The sequence below is a fragment of the Tympanuchus pallidicinctus genome, unplaced genomic scaffold (assembly GCF_026119805.1).
Source record: "Tympanuchus pallidicinctus isolate F22 unplaced genomic scaffold, pur_lepc_1.0 scaffold32, whole genome shotgun sequence".
Lineage (NCBI taxonomy): Eukaryota > Metazoa > Chordata > Aves > Galliformes > Phasianidae > Tympanuchus > Tympanuchus pallidicinctus.
Window position 1 is genome coordinate 531,743 of NW_026294750.1, and position 23,623 is coordinate 555,365.

The window sequence follows — 23,623 nt, forward strand, 5'->3', positions numbered from 1 at the left end:
GGGAGGAGTGCTGGGGGGTGAGCAGATGGGTGCACAGCGCGTGTCTGTATGCATCTGTGTGCCTGCATGCATCTCTGTGTGCCTGTGTCGATGCAAGCAGGCAGCCATACGTGCGGATCAGTGTGCATGAAGGGTTTCATATTCATATGTATGTTCATACACACACAGCCAGGTGCTGTGGCACACAGAGGGGCCCCTCTCACACACACGTGGATGGAGGGAACCGGAGGCTCGGGTCACCCCCAAGTGTCACCCCCACGTTTGGGAGCGGCCGTGTGAGGAGCCCATATGAGGCTGAGCTCATAAATAGGAGTGAATTAATGCTCGGGAAGGGGCGGCTGCTGGCCCTGTCCCACACGTGTGTGAAGCACGTGCCAACTTTCCCTGCTTGGGAGGGACGGGCGCTTTGGTCTTAAAACAAAAACGGTGCCACTTCTTTCACCCTATAACTCACCGCGGCCGCTCGGTGCGTTTCTGTGTGGGGTTAAAGGTAGGGCTGAATTCCCCTCCGCAAATATTCCCCTTAATGGCTTGCAAATGCTGGCACCCCCGGCGGGTGCTGCCTGTCTGTGTGCGTTGGCTGCCGGCGCTGTCTCACGGCACCGCGGCTCCCAGATATTTCAGCTCTCTCCATCCCCTCTCCGGTTTCAGCCGCGTTTGTAAAGAAAACAACTCCCACCGCCTGCAGCAGGAAATCACTATTTGGCTTTATGAGGCACCTCTTCCTGACGAGCTGCACACTGTGGTCTCCGCTCGCTCTGCAGGGTGGGTATCACCCAGAACCGGGCAGCAGGGTGGACTGGGGGCTCTGGGATGGCCCTCGTGCAATGGCTGTGGTGTCTGTGAATGGGGGAATGAGGGCTGCTGGAGCTGCTGGCAGTGCTGGTGGCAGCTGAGATGAAAGAAGGGAGGCAGAGGCCAAGCGGCGCCTATGGGCTCACAGCACTCTGTGTGCATTGAGGTGCTGAGTGTGCAAGGAGTGTCAGTGAAACGGAAATAAACTCGCTCTGAATTTTATTGGCCACGTTTCCCAGCTCAGGCCCATGGCAGAGGATGCGACCAGCCCAGGTAATGTGAGGTGTAAGGAGGCCAGGCAGGATCTGGCCCCCCAGAGGCCCCACACACGTAACCTGCCCCATGCCTGGTGGAGCTGAGACCCTTGTGTCCATCAGGCTGTCCCATGGGTGGGCTTCTTGGAACCACAGCTCAGTTGAAGCCCTTATAACCCCCCAGACCCCTCCTGCTGTGGGCTAGGTGTCCCCCCCTCCCCCCAGCTCAGGCTGCCCAGAGATCCCATCCAAGGCCTTCGGAACCTCCAGGGATGGGGCACCTACAGTTCTGGGCAGCAGTGCCAACACTGCTCCTGGGTAAAGCATTTCCCCTTTGCATCTGACCTAAATCTTCCCTGTTTTAGTTTAAAACTGGTCTTCTACCGTGGTGCTGTGCTTCAGGCAGGAGCTGAAGGGATTGCACTGAACACAGGTCCCCAGGTGTGTGTGTCCATGGGTGCACATATGTGTATGACCCCCTGGGAACCATAGGTCCAGCTGGGACACGCTTCCTGGCTTTATTCCTTTCTGTATCTCCAAGATCTCGGTGTTTTGGGGGGACAAGCCCTGCTCTGCCCAACCCCACCTCCCCCATTGGGTCCCAGTAAGGGCAAGAGGCTGCTCTGCAGCACCCAGGAGAGGGTTAACACCAACTGCTCTGTGTTTTCCTTCTCCAACTTGGTAGCAAGGCAGAACGTGGAGATATACGGTCTCCGCTTGGGTCCCAGCCCCGGGGCCGGCTGGAGGAGCGGTGCTTTCAGGCAAATTGCCGCTTGGCAGCGAAACCCGACGGCTTTGGCCAACGCTGCGCTGCTCCAGCGATCAGACGGCTTCTGCACCCCGGAGACATCGCACGGCTCTGGGTAATCGCAGCCCTGATCCCACGGCCGGCGGCACCCTGTGAGATGTGAGGACGCAGCGCCGCGTCCCCCAGCGCAGCGCGCAGCACGAGGTCGCCAGGCAGCGGCAGCAGACGCGGCTTTGGCTGCCCGGTGAACGCTTGCCAGCGCTTTGCACGCGTGCGGGACGCCGGCAGCCAGCAGCTTTCCCCTCATCGGTCGCTCACGTTTATCGCAGATCGGGGATCAAAGACATCGGCCCCACTCGGCTCCTGCCCAGCTCCAGGGCTCTCGGAGAGCCGAGAAAACGCAATGCTGCCGGGGCTGCGGCCCCAGGCTGTGTTTTGGGGAAGGGTGAAAGCGAGGAGCCGAGCTGGTGGACCTGAGCGGCTAATTCCTTCCAGCTGCTGTCAGGCTGGCAGGTTCTCAAAGGAAGTTTAATAGACTGCAGTCATCTCCCCTCGGCCCGTCCCCCCTCACACGGCAGAACTGGGATTACATGAGCTGCACGGCTTGCAGAGACTGAGCTCTAATATTATATATTTTTTTGGCTTTTGGCTCTGAAAGTGTTTTCATGTGTATGTGTGTCAGTGTGTGCACGCACGCACGCACATGTGGGATGCCGTTCTCTCAATGCTGGCCAAACTTGCCCCGACAGTGCATCAAATGGGGATCTCACAGGGCTGGGATGGGGAGTGGGAGCAGTGGGGAGGAGGAAGGAGCCGATTCCGTGGGCCCCCTGGCTGGAGCACACCCTGTGAGCAGGGAGGAAATGGGATGAAGAAAGTATTTGGAGTGGAAAATAAAAAAAATCTTCTCTCTTGCTTTATTGATTGCCATTGTGGACAGAAATAGCCATGGCTGCTGAAAGCAATCAGTGCCGAGCTGCCCAGCACCCCCCAGCTGTGGGGCAGGAGGGGCTCAGCTGCATGCATGGCGTGTCAGGGCCCTGCTGCACGCTGCTGCCTTGCCAAGCGTTGTGCATCTCGGTGAGCAGCCCCAGGAACACGCAGGCTGGCAGCAATTTGAGGATCAGCTTCTATTATTAATACATCAAACGTCTCGCCTGTAACAAATCGCCAGCAGAGTGATGCCAGAGAAAGCCCTGAAGGCAACGAGTGGTGCAGCTCCCCTGCCCATGGCGAGGCTGTGTGCCCACTACACCCCCATCCTGGCAGGCAGAGCCGCATCACCTGGTCACCAAGCTTTAAAAGCAGCAGGAACAGAGCAATGGACCATTTCATGAACTTTAGCCCATTTAACTCAATTCCCTCCCAGCTGGGCTGGGAGGGGGGGGGGGGAGGATGGGACACCGATGAGCCCAGGCATTGGTGCAGCGTAGCCTCAGGGCTGGCATCTGCACGGGCACATTGCAACAGCTCCCAGCTCTGAGGCTTCTGCACCAGGAGCAAAAACCAAGTGCTAGCAGGAGAGCAATTAGTTAAAAAACGGTGCACATCTGCTGTTAATTAATTCCCAGGCAGGAGGGTTAACCCCTGCCTTCCCCAGTGCTTCGCAAGGTGCATGGCCAGCAGCAGCTTGCAGCCAGAGGCAGGCGTGTACTTGGCTCTTCCAGGCCTTTCCAGGCACTCGTGCTGCTCTGCACCACCATTCCCACACCAGCACACTGCGGGTAGCGAATGCACTCCAGGCCTGGGAAAGGGACTTGAAAAACCCTGGCCTTGCTGTGCCAATGCCCGGCCCGTGGAGCTGGTGGAGGAGGTTGGCCCTCTTTGAGGACGGAGCATCGCTTTGCAAGGCAGAGCCGTGCTTATGGGTAGCTGCACTGGGTGCTATTTTATTTGCATTCTTTTCTCTGGGTGCGTGCCATCCTTCCCACACTGGGACACCAGCACGGCCCGGCCAACCCCAGGGCGCTCCTGCACCGCGGGAATCTGTTCCCCATTAAGCGTCTCCAGCAGCGCTCGTTACCACAGGGAGAGCAGCCTGCCAGCTCCAACCTCCCTAATTAGCACCACGAGTGAGGCCGGGCTGGGGAAGGCCGGCGCCTCTATCCCTCCTTGCCAAGGATGTGAACGGCGTGGAGCCGAGCTGCAGCCAGAACCGTGGCAATGCTCCCATCTGCTCCGTGCTGGGGCCCCGCTGCCGCCTGTCCGGGAGCAGATACCAAAACGCAGCCCCCGCCCCTCGCTCTGGGGCTCAGCTGCATTTGAGGATGGGTTGAAGCCCCACTCTGCCGCCCTGCCACGCTTAGGATAGAGGAAGGCTGCTCGCATCTCCTCCTCCCTGCTGTGCACTTGCCCAGGGCTGCGACTGCCTTCCGCTCACCACTAAAAATAGGTTGAAGGGCTGAGCGGCAGCCTTGGAGGGCAGGCAGCCCAGATCCCGACCCAGCTCGTGTCACTGCGACCAACTGACCCATTTGGCCTTGGTTTTTAAGTGTTTTTCCCTCCTTGCTCAACTTCAGCCCAGCCTGCAGCCTTGCTGGGGTGGTTGGGACCTCAAGCCAATCTCCTGGGGGGTCACGGTCCCTTACTGGCACAGCATGGCACAGCATGGCATGGCATGTTTGGCAGTTGCTCAGTTGGGCTGAGAGGTGGCACGGCAGAACCCAAGCCACCAAACTCGGCCGCCTGTCTCCTTTTAGGGACATTATGCTCTCGCGACAGAGGTGAAGTGAGGGGCAGAGGACAGGAGAGCTCCAGGGCTGCTGCTGAGCCACCTCATGGCCCCAGTGCCAAGAGAAAGCCCTGCAGCCCTTGCAGGTCCTCTCGTGCCCTGAGCTGCAGAAGGATGTGGGGACAGGAGATGCAGTGTGGCTGTGAGCTGCCATTCCTTGGGCACGTGAGGTGACACAGCAGCCTTTATTCAGAAATGAAGACAGACCTTTATTTACAGTAACAAAAGGGACCAAAGATAAAATAATAATAATAATACCATGACACTTCTTCTTCCTCCCCTTCTCCCCAGCCCTCCAACAGGGTGTTCTCTGCCTCCCTCCAGCCACCAGCCCCGTTCCTGCGGTGATGGGATGGGGGCCAGCAGCTGCTGGGAGTCATTTTGCACCAAGCTGCCCAGTGAGGGATGCACTTGGGGTTGGTCACAGCTTGCATGGCTGCTCCAGTCCTGCAGGAAGAGTGGGTGGGGATGAAGGCACTTGGCTGTGGGGGAATCCCCCTGCAGGCTGGTTATTGCACTTGGCTGCCAATGTCAGCACCGAGGAGGGGCTGGGGGCTGCGCCCACCCACACAGCCTGGCTCCAGAGGCCATCTCTGTGGGGTGGAAGGTTCTGCTGCACCCAGCCTTGGAGGATCCAAGAAGTGAGGATGCCCTGGGCCACCCCAAAGCAAGGCACAGCACCTGGAGCAGCGTCCTGGGACGGTGTGGGGTGGGAGCTCCTGCGCTCGGCTCAGGTGGCAGGATGCTCCCATGAACCCCGGGCGTGGGGAAGAGGTAGAGTGCTATGGCCGCCCCCAGCCCTGCCGATTCACCCTTCCCCAGGCAGGATCCAGCAGGCTCACCAGCTCTGAGGATGAGGTTTGCAGCGGGGTGGGGGGGCAGCACTCTCCTTCCTCACCGGGCTCCGTCTTTTGGCATTTCACGCCTGGGTTTCCACAATTTCTGCTGGGGAGCCTGCAGGAGGGGATGGGAACGGTCCCCTCTCCCCAGATCTGGCCCTCAGGAGGAGAAGCAGAGCCCGCAGCACTCCATGCAGATCTCCAGGCAGTCGGCCGACTCGCAGCAGGCGTCGATGATGCCGCAGTCCATGTCGCAGGGCAGGTCGCAGTCCGCGCACTCGCCCGAGTTGCAGCAGCAGCAGCAGATGCAGGAATCCTCGGAGGTGCAGGAGCCGCAGGTGGCACAGTCCAGCACGATGTTGCAGAGGGTCAGGAACTCGCAGAAGAGGCAGGATAGGATGCAGTGGACGCAGCAGTCTGCAGGGAAACAGCCAGAGAGAGTGGGCAGGGAGGAGTGGTACCGGTGCTGGGCTGGTGAATGGATGCTCGGCCCCCAAAGGATGAAAACTGGGAACGAGGGGAGGGGGTGGGATGGGGCTGGGAGCCAGGCGCTGCTCCCTCAATGCCTGAGACATGCCCAGACCCCAAAATAAACCAATTTTGGAGGAGGTGAAATGACACCCAATCAGTACCCGCCCTGGGGAAGGGTGAGTGGTGCAGATGCAGGAGGTGAGGGGAGCGTGGCTGCTGCCCAACTTCAGGGTCCTGGTGAGCTGGGAGGATGCTACATAAGATACCCCATGGGATATGGGGCCACAGCAAAGAAAATCCCCCTTGCAGAGAGTGGTACCTTCCTGCGCCTCAATAGGGATGTGGGATGAAGCTGACTTGGAGCTGCCCTTGCTCTTCTTGCTGCTCTGGCTGTTGATGGAGTGGTGGGACTGCAGCTTACGGTGAGGCTTCTGGGAGCTGGGCAGAGGGCGAAAGACCCCGTTCCCCGTGTTCCCACCTGGATCCGGGCCTTGTCCAGCCCCATTCTGCAGCAGGTGGGTGCAGGGGCTGGTGGCCTGTGTGGCTGCTCGCATCTGGGGCTGGCCTGGGGAGAGAGCAGGAGGTCACTGCTGGTCCCTGCAGTGCTGTGCTGAGGGACAAATGAGGTCCTGGCCCCTGTTCCCTGCCAGCATGTGGGAACCTGGCATGGTATTGCAGGAGGGATGCTGACAAAAGCACTGTCCAGGAGAATGGGGAGGAGGAATGAGATGCAAGAGACAGCTGGAAGGAAGGAGGCAGTCAGAGAAAGAGAGGGAGGGATGAGAAAAGAGCAAGAAACAACGTCTTGGCGTGCGGGATGTGGTGTGACTGCCAAACCTCAGCAGAGGATCTGGGTAGGGGGGCTCAGCACTGCCAGCACAGACAGGAGGGGTGGAGGTGAGTGGGGGCACGGAGGGCATGGGGAGAAACCTCCACCTCTGCCACCCCCAAAAGAAACCCAATGGCACAGCCACCATTCCGCAGAGCAGCCATGAGCTGCACAGCCGTCCCCCTCTGCTGAGCCAGATAAGGCGAAACTGGAGCGCTGCTCATCACCCCGGCTGCGTAATGAAAGGGCTCCCCAGCCTCTGGCTGAACTCCTCGGCCTGAGGAGGGAATGCAGATCTGCTCTATCAGCCTCCAGCTGTGTGCTCCTGCTCGGCGCCGTGTCCCCATGTGTGGCGAAGGCGGCGTGGTCAGGAGAGGGCTGGAAACACAGCTCGAAACGCAGCTCAAGGGAGGGGGCTGCAATGTCTGACTCCCGCTGCAGCGATGCCAATCGAAGCCACAGACCCAGCCTGGACTGGAGGAGCTTTTGCCAAGCTTTGATTTCCCTCTCCCGCGCCAGTAAACAAGGGATGATTCAGCCTGGAGGCTCGAGGGCAAAGGCACCTCCGGCCGCCGGGAACAGTAGCTGCTTTCTGCACAGCGTGGCTGTGGGGGGACCCATGGGAGGAGGGGGCACGGCTCAGTCCCCCCCCCACGGCAATGACTGCCTGTCTTGCAGCGGCAAAAATAGACAGAGGCACGAAACCCGCAAATGTGTGCCTGTGGTGCTTCCAAAATGGGAGCTGCAGAAAGAAGTCTGCACGGGCATTTGGTGAGACGCGCTTACAACAACCAGTGCTGAGCTGAAAGCATTGGGTTGAAAGCAAGAGGGGTGAGAGAAGGGCAAAAAAGGTAAAGGGGAAATGGATCATGGATAAAATGGGACACTTTGCCCCCACCACTCCCTGAAGTCCCAGGGTTTGGTATCCCAAGGGAACAGGAGCACACACTGAGGTTCCACCACCATGCATGGAGCCCACGGGAACAGAGGCAGCGGGGCTGGTTGGAGCCATGGGGGAATGGGCAACAGAGCCCAGCACGGCCGCCTCTGCCACTGCTCTCCCTGCACCCCAAGCTTTGCCCGCTGTTTTGTTCTGAAGCAGCACAACTTACAGCAGCCTGCAGTGTGCTGGGTTTGGCATTCTCCATTTCACTGCATTCCTCAGATTAAACTGTTTGTAAATCAAAATCATGCTCCAGCTCCAGTGAGCAGCAGGGAGGACCAGCCAGCAATCCCCCCCTCTCGTTAAGAAAAATAGCTTCCATCTTTCGGGATTGCTTTCAGGAGCTCTTTGGAGAGACAGCCCTTCAACCTGCAGCCCCGGAGCGGTGTGTGATGCTCTGCGGGGCGCTGGCAGCGCAGGGAGGAGCAACCCATTGCACCGACTGCATGCAATGCAAAGCTCTGGGATGGGCACACTGTGCCTCACACTGGGGTGATGCTTCATGGAGCAGCTCAGGCTCCCCGGCACCCCCAGATGAGTGCCAGACTGTCAGACCCACAGCGCTCCTTCCTGTGCCCAAGGTGGGGTCACCAGCAGGACTGAGCTGCACTGTGACCCTGCACTGAAAGCGGCAGTAGAGGGCTGCAAACAGGGCTGCTGGCGGTAATGCCGAGGGACCAGAGGGGAAGGAGGGAGCTGCCCCACTCCCTGCCCCCCCACCAGCCTGGCCGTGCTCCCCTTGTCCCTACAGGGTGGGGAAGGGGCTGCGTGGGGCCGCGGCGTGCGGGGTGCAGTGGCTGTGGTGTGACTCAGAGGTGCAGAATGTCTGTGGGCAGCCGGCCCAGCTCCCAGATGCTCGCAGGGCTCGTGCTGGGGCTGGGGAAACGTGCGCTCTCCTTGCTCCAGGCAGCAGCGCCTGCGTTTCACTGTTCACAACCTCATCCCCACCCTGCTCCCCTCGGGGGGAAGCGCCAACCCACCCCCATCCAACCAACGGGGGTGGCTGTGTGCTAAGGGGTGGCCTGGGAGCAGAACCACCCACCCCATAAAGGGGCACAGAGCGAGGGCACATCGACAGAGCAGGGAGATGATGGCTTCTCACCACCGCCTGCCTCGTTAACGAGCACTATCACTTATTAATTGGCAGCAGCCGTGCCCAGGAGCACTCACATGTCACAGCTTCAGGAGTGCCCACGAGCTCCGTCCTGGCTGCTGTGGTGCCGTTGGGCAGCGCTGTGCAGGACTCAGCGTCATCCGAGGGCTTCTCAATCCTGGGGGCTGCAGGTGAAGGGTGTGAGGTCTCACCCACCTCTGCAAGAGAAAGAGGACGGGGTGAATGCCTCGGGAGGGGGGGTCACAGCCACCAACACAGTCCCTGGGCAATCACACCCCTGGATCATGCTTTGGGGTTCAGCTTCAGGGTGCAAGCCGTGTCCGCTGGCTGCTGTTGTTTTTTGACCCAGAGTGCACAGCTGGGGGAACAGCTGGAGGGCTGCAATGGATTTAGGGTTGCACGGCACTGCTTCCCCTCCTGCAATGCCAGAGGTTTGATACCTCCCTCCTGTGGCTTCAGGTTCCCTCTCCAAAAAGAGAGGGGATGCAGTAACACCCAGCCAAGCACCTCCAGCCAAGCTTTCCCCCCATTCTCATGAAAGAGCTCTGCCAGCCACCCCCCATCAGGTCCCATTTGCCCTGGCACAGGAGCTGCCCCTGTGGAACTGCCTCGATTGTGGCAAGCCAAATCCCAAATGAGCAACTCCCCACCTGCCTTGTGGGGACAAGCCTCAGTGCCACACATCTCCCTGCAGCATCCCAGCCAGCAGTGGGGACCACTCCCCAGTGTGTGACTGGGGGCTGCAGAGCCCCCTCCTCTTCCCCGGCACAGGAATAGCAGCTGCTTGCACAACAGGGGCCGGACTGCACTTTATATAACCCTAAATTATAGCTTGGGCAAAGGGAGGGAGACCAAACAGCTGTAATTTCCCTGGCTATAACAAGAGATCCTACATGCAGGCAGGCAGGGCTGGGGTGGGGGGGGGTGCAGAGTGAGCTCACGGCCACCGCGTTGCACTCAGTGTAACAAGAGGTCCTACAAGCTGGAGCTGGGCAGACCTCAGCTGCGTAATTACAGGGACTACAGCAAGAGGCCCTACAAGGGAGGTGGGGGCACACCCACAGCCTGGGGTGGGCAGGAGGGGATGCATGCAGCCGGCAGTGATGCTGCCTCAGCCCCATGCATTCACCCCCTGCCTCGGTTTCCCCATAAGACTGCTGTGCCCTGGAGCCTGAGCCCTCCCCAGCGTGGCTGAGATTGGTTTGCACTTTGCACCCTGGGTTCCTTCACGGAATCGACTGGGATGGGAAGAAACAACCTGCCTGCGGTCGCTGTTTTAAGCGCTACCCTACAGAGCACAGATTTGCCCCCTGCTCTGAAGGGCTCCTGCTGGAGGACCCACCACCTCTGCTGAGAAAACCTGCAGAGCCTGGCACCAAGCTCTCCGCATCCAGTCCAGTGGTGATTTTGGTGCTCACTCAAGGGGAAATGCAGCAGCTCCAGCTGAGTTCTGCAGTTTGGCTCCAAAAACGGAGCGGGAGGAAGCACAACCCAAAAAGGAGCACGGAAAACTGGTTCTCACGTTCCTGTGAGAGTCCAGGGTGAAAAAGAGAGAAGAGAGCAGGCTGTCCCACGCCTCTGGGTGTTTGTGCACAGGCGTGGTGTAAAGGTGAGTAACGCCCCACGGGGCTGCAGCCACGTCCTCTGTCGTGTCCAGACCTGGGCCAGCCTGACTCAGAGCCGTGGGATTTGGCCAACGCCTGTGGGAAGCAAACGCTGACACCTCGATGGATGGGCAGCCCCACGTGGAGCTGTGAGCCAGAGCTGAGCAATCAGAGCTGCGGCTGGAGGGCACGGGAAGGGGTTCGAGGTGCTGAGCATCACTTTGCAAAGTGAAGCTTTCTGCTGCACCCGTAATTGTTACCCAGTGCAACATGAGCTCTCACACACAGCCACAGCAGTGGAGGGAGGAAGATGGCAATTAAATCAACGCCCACTGGGACAAGCTGGCTAGGAGAGAGACAGAAATAGGCGGGAGAGAGATTTGGGTAAGCTGCTCCTGTCCTGCCCTGCACGCAGCCCTGCTGCTCCACCAGGAGCACGAGGACACCGGCGTTACCACGGCATCTGCACAGCCGTGCCAAACACAAGGAGAAACAAAAGGCAACGCGGCACGGGGTGATGCTGAGGATGGAGACAATGAAGTGTCTGAAGAACAGTAAGTCAGGCTTTGGTGAATCGCAGCGCTGCTGTACGGTGCAAGAGATCAGGAGAGCAGAGATGTGGAGCTCCTCATCTTTGCCTCCTGGCTGCCAAGGCTGAGCGACGCACGCTCCCAACTTTCCTGACTCTTCTTCCCTTTTGCAAAGTCAAAACCAGCCTCTGTAACAGCCCCAGGAAAGCACGGAGCTCCAAACATGGCAGGGATTGAGAAGAATGGAGGGAAAAGGGGAAAGAGCTGAAAGAAGCAAGAAAGCTGGACGGTCTCATGGCCTTCCACTGCATGTCTTGCAACACTGCTGCAAAGCAAAACGTGCCAACGGAGCTGGGATCACAGGGAAAGGAGCAGCAGGAGGGGCCCTGCACTGCACCACCAGCTTTGTGCTGATGAGGGGCAGAAGCCTGCATGCTCAGGGCAGGAGGCATGCTGCGCTTCCTGCTGCCTTCAGGACCGAGCTGACCCGTCCACAAAGCCCTGCACAAACAAGAGGAAATAGCGGTGCGTCAGCAGCACAAACAGGAGCACTGCTGCCATCAGCACGCCTTGCTGCACCCAGTGGGGCTCTGGCTGACTGCAGGGACCCACACATTGTCCCCTCCGTGCGGCCCTCAGCTGGAAGGCGCGGAGGATGTGGGAAGATGCAATGCTGGAGGCCTTTGGGGTCAAATCCTCCCAGGTTTTCCCATGGCTCCCGCTTTGGACTCCTCAGCTGGAGCTGGATGTGAGGGATGAGCTGATTCTCCTCCCCTCCAGCGGTGCTCTGGCCACAGAGAGAGGAATATGGGGGCAGGAGAGAAGCTCAACACATCTGGATCCACATCTGGATCCACACATCTGGATCCACGTCCAGGGCTATGGGTCACGTCTCCATTGGCACAGGAGTCCCACGTCTCTTCCTCCTTGATCCTCCCAGGAGCGGTCGGTCAGGGAAGGACTGCTTTGGATGGAGACACAAACAGAGGCAGCCCAGCGACGCGTTCGCCACCACCAACAGCTGCCTTGCGGCGGTATTTAGTTGGGGAGCTTCCTAATCTTTTTTATGCGGATAAAACCAGTGTGTAATCTCACTTGGTTTTCCCATATAGGCTGCCTGGCCCAATCAGGTGCCTGTCTGACCTATTCAAGGGATATCGTAGAGCTTGATTAAGTGGTTTCAAGTGCAGGAGAGACAGCACTGAAGCAAATCCTTCCAATCCCATGAGCCTGGCTGGAGGAGAGGAAAGCAGAATTCTGGTCTGAAAGTTTGCTCAACTGGGAGGAATCCAAATGGCTTATTTACATTCAGTCTGAAATTAATGCACTAAAGGATTTCAATGATATTCAGAGAAAGGAAGAGGAGGGTGTGAGGGAAGGGACGAGCGATGCCCAGGAGCTGCCTTGCTTCCAGGCAAGTCCCAGCTGCTCTGGTCCCAGTTCGGCCCTGGCAAGTATTTCCTCCCTGCTCACCTGGGCTCTGTGAAAACACTTTGCTGCTGGGACAATGAGGAATCTGGTCAAAAAAAAAAACAACCCCAAACCAAACAAGAAGTTTTGGTTTCTATGAAAAGTTACTTCCTAAATGCAAAAAGCAAAACAAAGCAAAAAAACCCACAAAACCCCAAATGGTTTGCCAGCCTGGGAGTTGTTATTATTTGTTATTTATAGCCATTGGGTGGGTAGGGAGAGAGGAATTTTGGCTAGGCTGGAGCTGCATCCATCCTGATGCAGGGCAGGGGCTGAAACCACAACTCCGCAGAGCTCCTCCAGCCACCAAATCCCTCTCCAGGTTTGGGGCACAGACCCTGTGCTGGGTGTCCCTACAAACCCCAGCACCCAGAGGTCCTCACTGAGCCGACGGCTCCTGCAAAGGACGCGCTGACCTCCCCAGGCCCTCACGGAAGGCTCAGACCTCTCAGTGGAGATGATGAGGATGGTGTGGGTGACCCATCACCTCCACAGGAGAGGAAAAGCAGCAGGCAGCACGGCTCGCTGCGACCCGTGGCAAGGGAGCTCAGGGAAAACCCCTGCAAGAAGTGTGCACACCCATCACTGCAAGCAGCTATGGGAGCTGTGCCTTACACAGTAAGAATATACCAAATAAATACACATCCAGGTGGCAGTCAGGGCTCCTCGGGTGCTGCATGTTGCATGGCAGAAGCAATCTCCAAGCCTCAAAGAACCCAGCTCCTGCCCTACGCTGCTCCAGGCTCTGCCTATGGAAAGCAAAGAGCGACGTGTAGCATCCCAAGCATCCCTTGGGGTGTAGGAGTGTAGAAAAATGATGGAGAACAACAAAGGATCAAAGATGCAGTCTGGGGCTGAACCAGCATCTGCTGACACTGAGGAGCAGCACATCAAGGAGCTGCCAGCACCCAACCTTGCTGGCCAAAGGGACTTTGCAGTGTTATAGGGTGGGAAGGATGTGGGAGGAGGCCCTGCAACATGCCAGGTGCTCCTAAGGACAAGAAGCCTGGAAAGTGGATAAAGCCATAAAGCCTGTCAGATCCAAGATTCTGGGAATTACAGAGCAATGAGCCACACCACCATGCTGGAGAAAATTATGGAGAGTCTAATTAAGGACCATGCCAGTACAGTAATTGTGCAACCTTACGGGGTCAAACCAGCACAGGTTCTGCCAGGGAAAATTTGTATCTTTCTAACCTGCTAAGAGTCCTTAAAAAAAAGTTAATTGAAGAGCAGATAAATGTGAGCTGGTGGACATCGTTATTAACAAGAGTAATAATTTGCAGTCATACAGCACCTTTCATCCTGAGATCTACCAGTGCGCAGTTCGAAGCCAGTGCCCATCACACGTCCCCAGTCTGGATGTATTTTGTGTCAGCACAGCCACGGTGCTCAGCCACCGTGAAGCAGAGCTCTGTCACCAGGTGGTTCGTTGGGGAAGCAACAATGCCCAAAGCAACAACGTATGGTGATGGAGCCCAAACCTTGCAGTCCTGCTGCTCTGCCTTCCTTTTCAGCTCCTCCTGCCGGGCTGCATGCTGGCAAGGTTGGGATTTCTCCTATGCACCAACACCAAAGCAGCTTTGGAGGAGCTGCAGCGAGGTGAAGGCAAGCAACAAACCCTTCTGTAAAGATCAGGGCATGGCACAGCATGGCCAACGATGAGCCACTGGGGTGGAGGCATCATCGCTCCTGGAGGCAGCGAAGCCACTGCTGGTGGGGAGCCTTTTGGGAGAGCACACTGCTCCCGCAGCCCTGGCAGCAAAAGCGGCCAAACCGGGTGAGCACTGTCCCATCCCACCCCGTTCTGTGCCATCCTGCACCACGTCCCCCACCAGGGAAGGAGCCGGCATGGAGCTGGGAGCCTCTTCCACCCAGGGGAGAGACCCAAAGAGCACAGGGTGGGCTGAAAGCGTGACCCCAAGGCACCACATCGCAGAGCAGGACAGACGGCCCCGCAGGACAGACAGCAGGACAACACTGGAGTGAGGGACGACTGCCCTCAAAGTCAACCATGCACCGTTTGAGCTGGGAAGAGGCTGCCAAAGCCTGTCTGAGGAGATGGCCACGGGCACAATGCCTGCAACGTGTGGCAAAGCAAAGCCTGAAGATGGGGATTTGGGGCAAAAAATGCACGTTAGCTCATCTGCTGCATGCACCAGCTCATTTCCACCAGCACAACTGCAGTGGGGGCACAGGGAAAGGATGGCACAGAGCCTCCCCCGGCCCCAACCCAGCGCCCCGGTGCTGCCAACCCAACCTCCTGCTCTGGATGGGGAATGGCACGAGGGAGGAGTGCTGGAAAAAAAAAATCAGCAAAAGTACAGAAAATGCCCTGAGGACAGTTTGGGTTTGTGCAGCTCACAGAGCTTCCCGAGGAAATTCAACTGGGAGCTGGAGGAGCGATGGGGACCCCCGGGAGGCCATGGGGTGGGAGCTTTGTTTTGCTCAGAACGAAGAACGGCTGAAAAAAGCCAGAAAGCTGCGACCTCCTGGTGTGAGGAAGGGAAAGGAACAGAGCGATGTGTTTTCATGAGCAGATGACGAACTACGAAAGAAAACTAAAGTGGATCTTCTGGAGCAAAGAGGCTTAAACTGGGGAAAAAAAAAGATGTATTTCTTTGGGGGGTTTCAGTTTTTCTTCTTTGCACTTACTGGGCAGTTCCACTTAAAGCTAAGTTGAGCAAAGAGCCCCCTTGCATTGCCCCCATTCAGGGCTTTGCTCTCCCAGCTCTCTGTGCAGGACGCAGCCCCGCTCCTGCCTGGCTGCCGGGGGGCTGCGGGGCCCCACCTGCCCCCTAAGGAAGCCCTTTTCACACGATCACTGTGCCCTGCAGTGGGAAGCAAGGACAAAGTCAGTCCCCATTGCCAAATGGAGGGCTGTTTTTCTCCCCTTTTTTTTTTAGTTTTTGGCTAATTCCTCCAGAAAACAGTTACACCCCACATGCTTCACATGAACAATCGCCTTTTCTCTCCGAGGCTCCTCTGCAAACCACCTGTGGCTGTTTTGGGGCTGGGCAGCCCTGGACAGGAGGAGGCTGTGGGCACCAGACATGGCAGGGAATGAACTCAGAGCACAGAAATGAGGCCGAGCACGGCAGTGTCATCCCAGCTCTGCCCGCAGCTCTGCCACAACACTCTGTTTCCCATTTATTCTGCAGGCTCGGTGCTACCAAACGATCTGCTCAGTGCTGGAAAAGGAGATGAGCAAAAATTCCCAGGCTCTGTGCAGCAGGACAGGGCCCTGGAAAGTGCCCAGGAGATAACGCCTCTGCACTGCAACGTCACACAGCCAGCAGCGCTGAGCGCCGGCCGGCCGCGTCCATTCATTGCTCACCAAAAGCAAACCGTGCGCACAAGAAGCCGACGCTCGTGCCGTGCAGTGGGAGGCTGCCCTTCAGAGCCCTTCTGAGCCCCTTCGTGTTGGGTGAGCAAAGGATTCACAGCTCCTGCTGGTGTGGAAAGTGCGGTCTCTGCTGCCTGGGGAGGTGGGCATGGGGATGTCCTGGAGCTGCTCTGCGTGCACCCAGCGCTGTGCCCACGCTCAGACTGAGAGCACCCACACAGACCCCCACTCCAGCGGCCCCGACCACCACGTGCCCCCATCTCAGGGACACCCACTTTGTGCAGCAGTGCTGAGCAAAGCCCCGCGCTCTGCTGGTTAGGAGCGCAGTGAAGCTGCAGAGCTGTTTTTCTAACACAGAGTGGATTTGTAAGAGCCTTTTGCTCTGACAGCACACAGAGCTCCACTGAATCCAGGCTGCCGGCTGACTCCGATGCAAGAACTTTTGGCACGAGGTCCAGGCACGGTTCCCCATCTCCCACCTGGAGCAGGGGAGTCCTGGAAGCGCTGCACCATGCATCAACCTGGGTCTGACGGCACAAAGCAGCACCAAGAGCTCAGCCAGGAAGCGCAGCACGCAGCAGGAGAAGCAGGGGGAGGAAACAAGAGGATGCATTCTGCAGCGCTCGGGCCCAGCCATGCTTGGGGGCCAAAGGCAACACGCAGTGATCCAGCTGCACGCAGCCTGGGCTCCGCATCCCTGTGCCCGCATGGCAGCAAGTGGCTCCCAGCGCCCACAGCAGCACAGCAACTTCTGGAGCTCACACAGAGGTGGACGTGGCCCCTTCTGTGTGCGCAGTGGGGCTGTTCCAGCTCCCCACCAAGCCCCCTCCCTGTCCTGCCCCGGCAGTTTTCTGTCACTGCAGGGACTTTCAGTGCATGGATCTCTGCAGGATCAGCAACCCGAGGGCCCAGCTTTGTCCCATGGGAAAAGTGAGGATCTCCCAAACTTTTCCATCCTCTCCTTCATAGCCCAATCCTGTCCCGCTGGTGTCTGCAGGACCCCAGGGAGCTGCTGCGGGTGGGGAAGGGGCCGCTGCACCCCACTCCTCTCGAGGTCTGGCGCAGACCTCCGGGCTGCAGGACAGCCCCAGCCCTCCCCCCCCACTTCCAGCCACCCCTTCCCCACCCCCCCGGGACGTTTTTAACCCCTTCGGCTCCCGCTGGCCCCGGCCCAGCCCGGCCCCGTCCCGTGCGCTTGGCAAAGTTACAGGAATCGCTGCGAAGTTCGTGCTGCGCTCCCCAGAGGCCCACGGCATCAGCTGCGCTCACACCGCGCCAGGCGCGCACACACGCACGCAGGCACCGCAACACGCGGCCGTGCACGCACACACTGCGGCCTTCCTGGAAAAAGCCTCACCGCCCCCCCCCCGCCCCCCACAGCCACGCACACAGCGCTCGTGCACGCACAGAGAGCCGCGCGCACAGCCGGGCACGCACCCCCCGCTGCCCCGCACACACGCACCCCTTCCTGCCAAGCACCCCCCGCCACCTCTCCCCATCCCCAACCTCTTTCACACCCCTCCAAAACCAGGCAGCCCCCAGGGTGTCGCCCCTCCCTGAGCCACGCAGCTCCTGCACCCCCCGAGCAACCCCCCCCCCCCGACTCCCCGCCATTCTCACACACTCAGCTCCACGCACAAACACGCCGACACCCCCAGCCGTGCACCCACACCCACAGCCACGCACACACGACCCCCCCACCAGACCCCCAAGACCCGTACCCACCCCCAGCACCACGCACATGCATTGCCCCCCTCGGATCATTTCTCCCCCCTTCTCCCCCATACTTCGGTACCTGGCGGCGGATCGGGGCGGCGCGGCTCCGGGCGGCTCTGTCGGGACATCGGCGCTGCGGTGGGACAGACGGCTCAGTGCGGACACACGGACACAGGCAGACACACGGACAGACAGAGCCCACCGCGGGGCAGACAGCCGACGGGCAGACGGACGGACACCGCCGGACAGTCAGACGGAGACCGGTGGACAGACAGACGGACACCGTCCCCCCCTTCCCCCCCCCTCGGGGCTCACCTGGGCCCCGCAGCTCCGCGCAGCGCTCAGCCCCGCGCCCGCCCCCTCCGCCCCGCGCGGTCCCCCCCGCGCATCGCCCCGCGCACAGCGCTGCCGGCCCGACTGCCGCCCGGGGCTGTGGTTGCTTTTTTTTTTGTTTCTTTCTTTCTTTTTGTTAAACTTTTTTCTTTGTTTTTTTCCCCAATTCCTTAAAAAAAAAAAAAAAAAAAAAAAAAAAAAAAAAGAAGAAGCCGCGAGAACAAACAAACAACCGCCCGCGTCCGCCGAAGCGCTGCGCCGAGGAGGAGGGAGGAAAGTTTCTTTTGGGGGATGGAGCGGAGCGGGGAGGAAGGGGGCGGGGGGGGGAGGCGGAGGGTTCCCGGCTCCCGGGGGTCTCTCGGGCTGCGCTGCGCCTCCGGCTCCGCGTTGGGCCGAGGGGAGGGCAGAACGGAGGAGGGGCCCCAGAGCCCCCGCCCCCCAGCGCCGTGCCTCAGTTTCCCCACTTGGGAAGAGCGGTCAGAGTTTCCCCCCCTCCCACCGCCCACCGGGGCGCGTTCCCCGTGGGGGGCGGGGAGCAGCCCTTTCCCTGCCGGGTTTGCTGCTGCGACCCCGCGGGAGCCGTCCTCACGCACAACACGGGGAATAATTCTGCTGTAATCCCTCCGGAGCTCGGCTGCTGCTGTGGGTGTCAGCCAAGATCCCTCCTTGCCCTGGGGGGCAGGGGGTCACAAAACTCGATCACTCCATTCTGTTTGCAGCGCTCCATTTTTGCAGTACGGAGCTGTGGCCCCCATGGTCTGAACCCAGTGCTGGAGCCGGTGACCCCCCTGTGCCCCTCCTCCACTGCCATCACCAAGGTCACCAGGGCGCAGCAGCCAGAGCCTTTCCATCACCTGAAGCTTGCCAAAATGAACTTTAGGTCAGCACCCAGCATGGTTCCGGCCGCGCTCATGGCGTTGTGGGGCATTGGGGTGTCAGTGAATCACGGCCACGCCAGCCCCACATTGCCACGCACGTTCCTCCCTGCTCACCTGGCACCTGCTCAAGGCAGGCCGCTGGGTGGAGGTGTTTGATGCCGGGGGCGGCAGCCCTGGGCAGGAGGAGCTCAGCGGTGATGCTGTGCTGTGTGCTGGGCTCAGCCACGGGGCTGCAGAGAGGCACTCCCCTCCCGCCCTGTGCTGACAGCTCAGCCTAATAATGCATGGAAATAAATGGGTGCTGGTAAGGCTGAGCTGTGGCCCGAGATCTCCCCACTGCACTCCTATGGCTCAGGAGGAAAGGGACGAGCAGCACTGGGGCCCACCATGCAAGGATCTGCAGCAGAATGGGAGCAGCACTGCTTCAAAAGTCCTCTGAGGATGCAGAACCGTGGCCCTGACTGCAGCTCGTGTGCCCAGTGCTCAGCGCTGTGCCATCAGCAGGGCAGGGGTCGGTATGAGAAGGCACAGGGGACGAGGTTTTACCCATCACAGCACCGCGGCCGTGCTGCTGCCCAATGGGAATCCCACAGAGCCTTTCCCCCTGGTCACCCCACAACCAAAGGTAGGATCCAGCCCTGGAAAACAGCTCTGTGCTCTCCCCTCTTCCACCACCCAGGTCCCTTTGCCACAAATACCTGCTCCTGGTGCCCCAGAGCCCCCTGTGAGCTTTGGCAGGGCGCATCCCATCTCCACGCTGCCCCAGTGATGGTGAGCGCCGAGCTGCTGTGCTCTCTGCTGCCCCAGTACCTCCGCACTTCCTCCTCCCAATGGGATGTTGAAGCTGCAGCCCACGTTCATTCAGGGGGGATTTTGGCAAGCACGAGCCCACAGCAGCCCAGCGCCAGCCTTCCTTCCTGCAGGCTTCGTGTCGCAGAGATGGCTCCGGAACGTCACCACCAGCATCTGTCAGCTCACACTCCACGAAGGGCCCTGCACAGATTGCCCCCAAAGCCCTCCCTTGCTGTGGGGCTGTGGGGCAGTGTGACCCTGGGTATGGCTCCCCACAGAGAGAGGGATGGGGCCGTCCTCGTCGCAGCAGATGCAGCGGAGCAGGAGGGCGTGCAAACAAGTCTGGGCAGTTCTGTGCTGTGTGTTACCAATTACTCAGCAACGCGGAGCGCCCAGCACACTGATGGGAAGGTTCTCCATAAAACCAAGCGGTGTCCTATAAAGAAAGCGTCCCCTGAGCAGTTCTGGCATTGTGCTGCAGCAACAGGAGGAGGCGTGTGGGTACTGTGCTGTGCAAAGAGGGTCCTACAGTGAGCAAAACCCTCTCTAGCACTGTGAGAGTGCGATGTGTTTTGGGAAATGGGGCTGTTGGTGTGGGTGTGGGATTTCACTGACCCACATTCACAGGAGCTCGAGGCAGCGGCTGTGCTCATATTGCATCACCAAAGCCAACCCCCCGTATCCTGCAGCGCCCACCTGGCCCCACTGCTCTGTGGCCCCGAACCCAGACCTGGGGCAGGACGGGCAGTGAGGTTGGGGTGGTCAATAGAGTGGGGATGGGCAGTGGGGTGGGATGGGCAATGGGGTAAGATTGGCAATGGGAAGGAGGTGAGAAATGGGATGGAATTGGCAACAGCACAGGGATGGGCAATGGGATGGGTTGGAAAGTGGGGTGGGGATGGGCAGTGAGGCAGGATGGACAGTGGGGTGAGTTGGACAACAGAGTGGAGACTGGCAGTGGTGTGCAATGGATAATGGGGTAGGGATGGTCAGTGGGGTGGGATGGACAACGGAGTGCAGATGGGCTGTGGGGTGCAATGGGGTGGGGATGGGCAATGGGGATTTAAAGGGGCTGGAAGCCAACTCCCAGATCCAGGCTCAGCATGGGCTCTGCACAAAGCCCCAGCTTTGCAGTTTAAAGTGAGTTTTGCAACACTGCAGGCGCCCATCCCGCCCTGCACTCTTTGCAGTTTCGAGAGCAAAAATAAACACCGAAAAGAAAACGCAATGTGAAAACAACAGAGAAACCCCAAATCCGGGCTGCAGAGCCACGAATGGGGCTGTATTTCGACAGAGCCGGGCTGTGCAGACAGAGCTGTGTTTGCATAGGTCCACGTCCATAACCCCTGATCTGTCTGCGTGGTCACAGAGCCGGGCGCACACAAAATCCCTGAGCAAAATAACAGCCCGAAAGCCTTCTGAGCAGAGCAGGGCGGGGGGAGGGAGCTTCCAGTTCCCAGTGAATGACCCCTCTGTTCGAGGTTTTCTGCTCCAAGGTTTCTGATGAGTCACGAGCTATTTCTGTAAATAATATTAAAAATAATAATAATAATAAATAAATAGGAAACAGACATTTAAACTTAAAAAAAAAAAGCAAAAGGCCCCATGAATGTTCATCTTTCAAAGATGGAAAAATTAAAAGCTTCCCTTCTGCACTGTGCTTCCCCCCCCAGGGGCAGCGCTGGGGGTAGGAGGCTGACAAGGGGGGGGGTCTCGCTGCTCCCTGCAGCCCCCGCTTTGCTGGGTCACACCTCGCCCCCAACAAACCCCCTTTTCTCTCCATGCTGTGGTGGGGGGCTGCAGGCCCAGCCCACCCCACACAGAGCAGTGCTGGAGCAGAGCCCTGTGCCCCCTGCTCTCCCCCCCCGGCTCCAGGGGCTTGTGGTGATGCTGCCTGGGTGACAGGAAAAGGAAGGGGCTGCGGGCAGGTAGAGCTCATGGGCTGCTCAATGGGGACGGGTCAGGGTCAGGGCATTTAGGGCTATTAGGGTTAGGATCGGGGTTAGGCTTAGAGTTTGGGTTATTAGGGTTAGGGTCAGGGTCAGGGTTAAGGGCCTGCCACGTGAAGAGGCTGCTGGAGTCCAACCACAGCACGAGGGAGAGGAAAGCACAGAGAAACCCATTGCTGCTCCTTTGGTCCCATCTTTCCCTGACTGCAGTTGCTGCAATTCCTTAATGCTCTTTATAGAAGCAAAGACACAAACTGACAATAAAACAACCAAAATCATCCTTTTTTTTCCCTTTTTTTTTCTCTCCCCCCCCCCCCCCCCCCCATACAAATATTTGAGAGCTGTGCTTACCCTGCTGTATTTTTTACCAGCAGTGCAACCTTTTAGCTGAATGCCCACAAGGATGAGGGCGGCCCTAATGAGGGTGCACTGAGCGCAGCAGGAGCTCAGCCTGCACCAGAGGCCACCGCTCACCCGTGGGGCATCCCAGCATGGGGTCACATCCCAAAGCAGCGTCACGTCCCAAACCGGGCTGCGCTTCAGGGCCGAGCACGGAGCCGGGGCACAGCAGCACCCTGGTGGAAGGGGTGCAGGGAGGATTGAGCTGGGTGCCCCCAATCCCAGTCTCCCCCTCGTCGCCATGCGCTGGTTTAGCAATCAAAACGAGCTCGCACGTCCCTAGCAAAGAAAAACAAAACAAAACAACAACAAAAAAAGGAAAAACAATCTCTAGTTGGAAAGCTCTGATCTCCAAGCGTTAAATCAATCAGAGGCACGTGCAGCCCCCAGACCCGCCCCAGCCCGTGATGCAGGGGGTGGGGGTGGGGGGGTTCCTGTGGCTCTCGCACCCATGGGTGCTCAGCTGTCAGCACACAGTTGGCACAGATGCACTCAGTGCACCCCAGGAACTCACGGGCGAGTGGCTGTGGGTCAGGGAGCCTTGGAAAATGGCCACTGGAAAAAAGATTAAGAAAGTTTGGCCAGAGACAGAGCAGCAGAGGGAAAGGGGATATAACAGACTATGAATATTGGCAGGGTCCAGACACAGATGGGAGCGAGCCACTGAGCTGGGCTGTGAAACGGGGGGCTGAGAGCTGGCTGAGGGCCTCTGCAGCAATTGGAATCTGCTCCATCTCTGTCCCCATCCCCATCCTCACCTCCATCCACACCCGTGTCTCCATCCCCATCTCCATCCCCATCTCCATCCCTATCTCCATCCCCATTCTCATCCCCAGGCCCAGGCTGTGGAACACACAGGTGAGAATGCTGCACCGTGGGATTTTTTTTCCATTTTTTTTTTAAGGTAGGGGAAAAGGTCCCTCAGGGCAAACACTCTCTCACTTACTAATTATTTTTATTTTTATTGCTAGTTTTTGTACTGGCAGATCTACTGCTAGCTAACTCCAGCCAACAGCCAGAAACTCACCCTTGTGCCAGCCTTTGGAAAAACCCCACGCAGCAGCATGGAGCAGGGGCTGCTGCTGTGGGGGGTGAGGATGAGGAGGGAAGCTCCTGCTTCTATGCCTTTCCTGGGGCCACTGCTGCCCCATGCGATCCCGTGCCGTCCAATTCCGTGCCATCCCATCCCATTACACCATGCCATGCCATCCTGTGCCATGCCATCCCATCTACACTGTGCCATGCCATGACATCCCATCCAATTCCACGCCATCTCATCTCATTCCATGCCGTGCCATCTCCTCCCATGCTGTCCCATCCCATTTTATCCCATGCTCTCTCATCCTATCTACACCATAACATGCTTCTCACGCCACCCAATCCCAATACACCATCCTATGCCATACATGTCATCCCATCCCACCTTCACCATCCCTGCCATCCCATCTACTCCACGCCATCCCACCCCCTGCCATCTCACCACGTCATGTCATGCCATCCCATACAATCTGCACTGTGCCATCCCATCCCATCTACACCACTATATTTCATTCCATGCCACCCCATCCCATCCAACCCCACCGCAGAGGGCTGAACCTGCAGTGAAGCCGAGCTCCTCTTGGCTCCCATTACCAACACAGCTCTCCAGTGCCGACTTGTGCTGGGAACCAAAAATTCCTCCCTTCTTGGCAGCCGACAGCAATTGCACAGCTGCCAGCACCCGGGGACGCGAGGGCTGCTGCAACGCCAGCGGGATACGACCCCAGCCAGCAGCCCCACCAGAATGGGAGCTCTGGCACACATGGGTTCCACAGCAGTGCTGGAAGAACCCACAGATGCTGCATTCACCCATAACCGCAACGAAGCAGGCAGCACCGCAGAC

General features: G+C 58.7%; 1 protein-coding gene across 1 annotated transcript; it reads right to left on the minus strand.

Moving 5' to 3' along the window:
- Window positions 1-4,737: 4,737 nt before the first annotated feature.
- On the minus strand, window positions 4,738-17,677 carry MDFI (MyoD family inhibitor). The gene is made up of 4 exons (XM_052698406.1): window positions 17,470-17,677; window positions 8,781-8,921; window positions 6,158-6,403; window positions 4,738-5,784 (listed from the first exon to the last, which is right to left on the minus strand). Exons 1-4 carry the CDS (start codon window positions 17,516-17,518, stop codon window positions 5,528-5,530), a joined length of 693 nt encoding a protein of 230 aa, XP_052554366.1. The 5' UTR covers window positions 17,519-17,677; the 3' UTR covers window positions 4,738-5,527.
- Window positions 17,678-23,623: the final 5,946 nt, after the last annotated feature.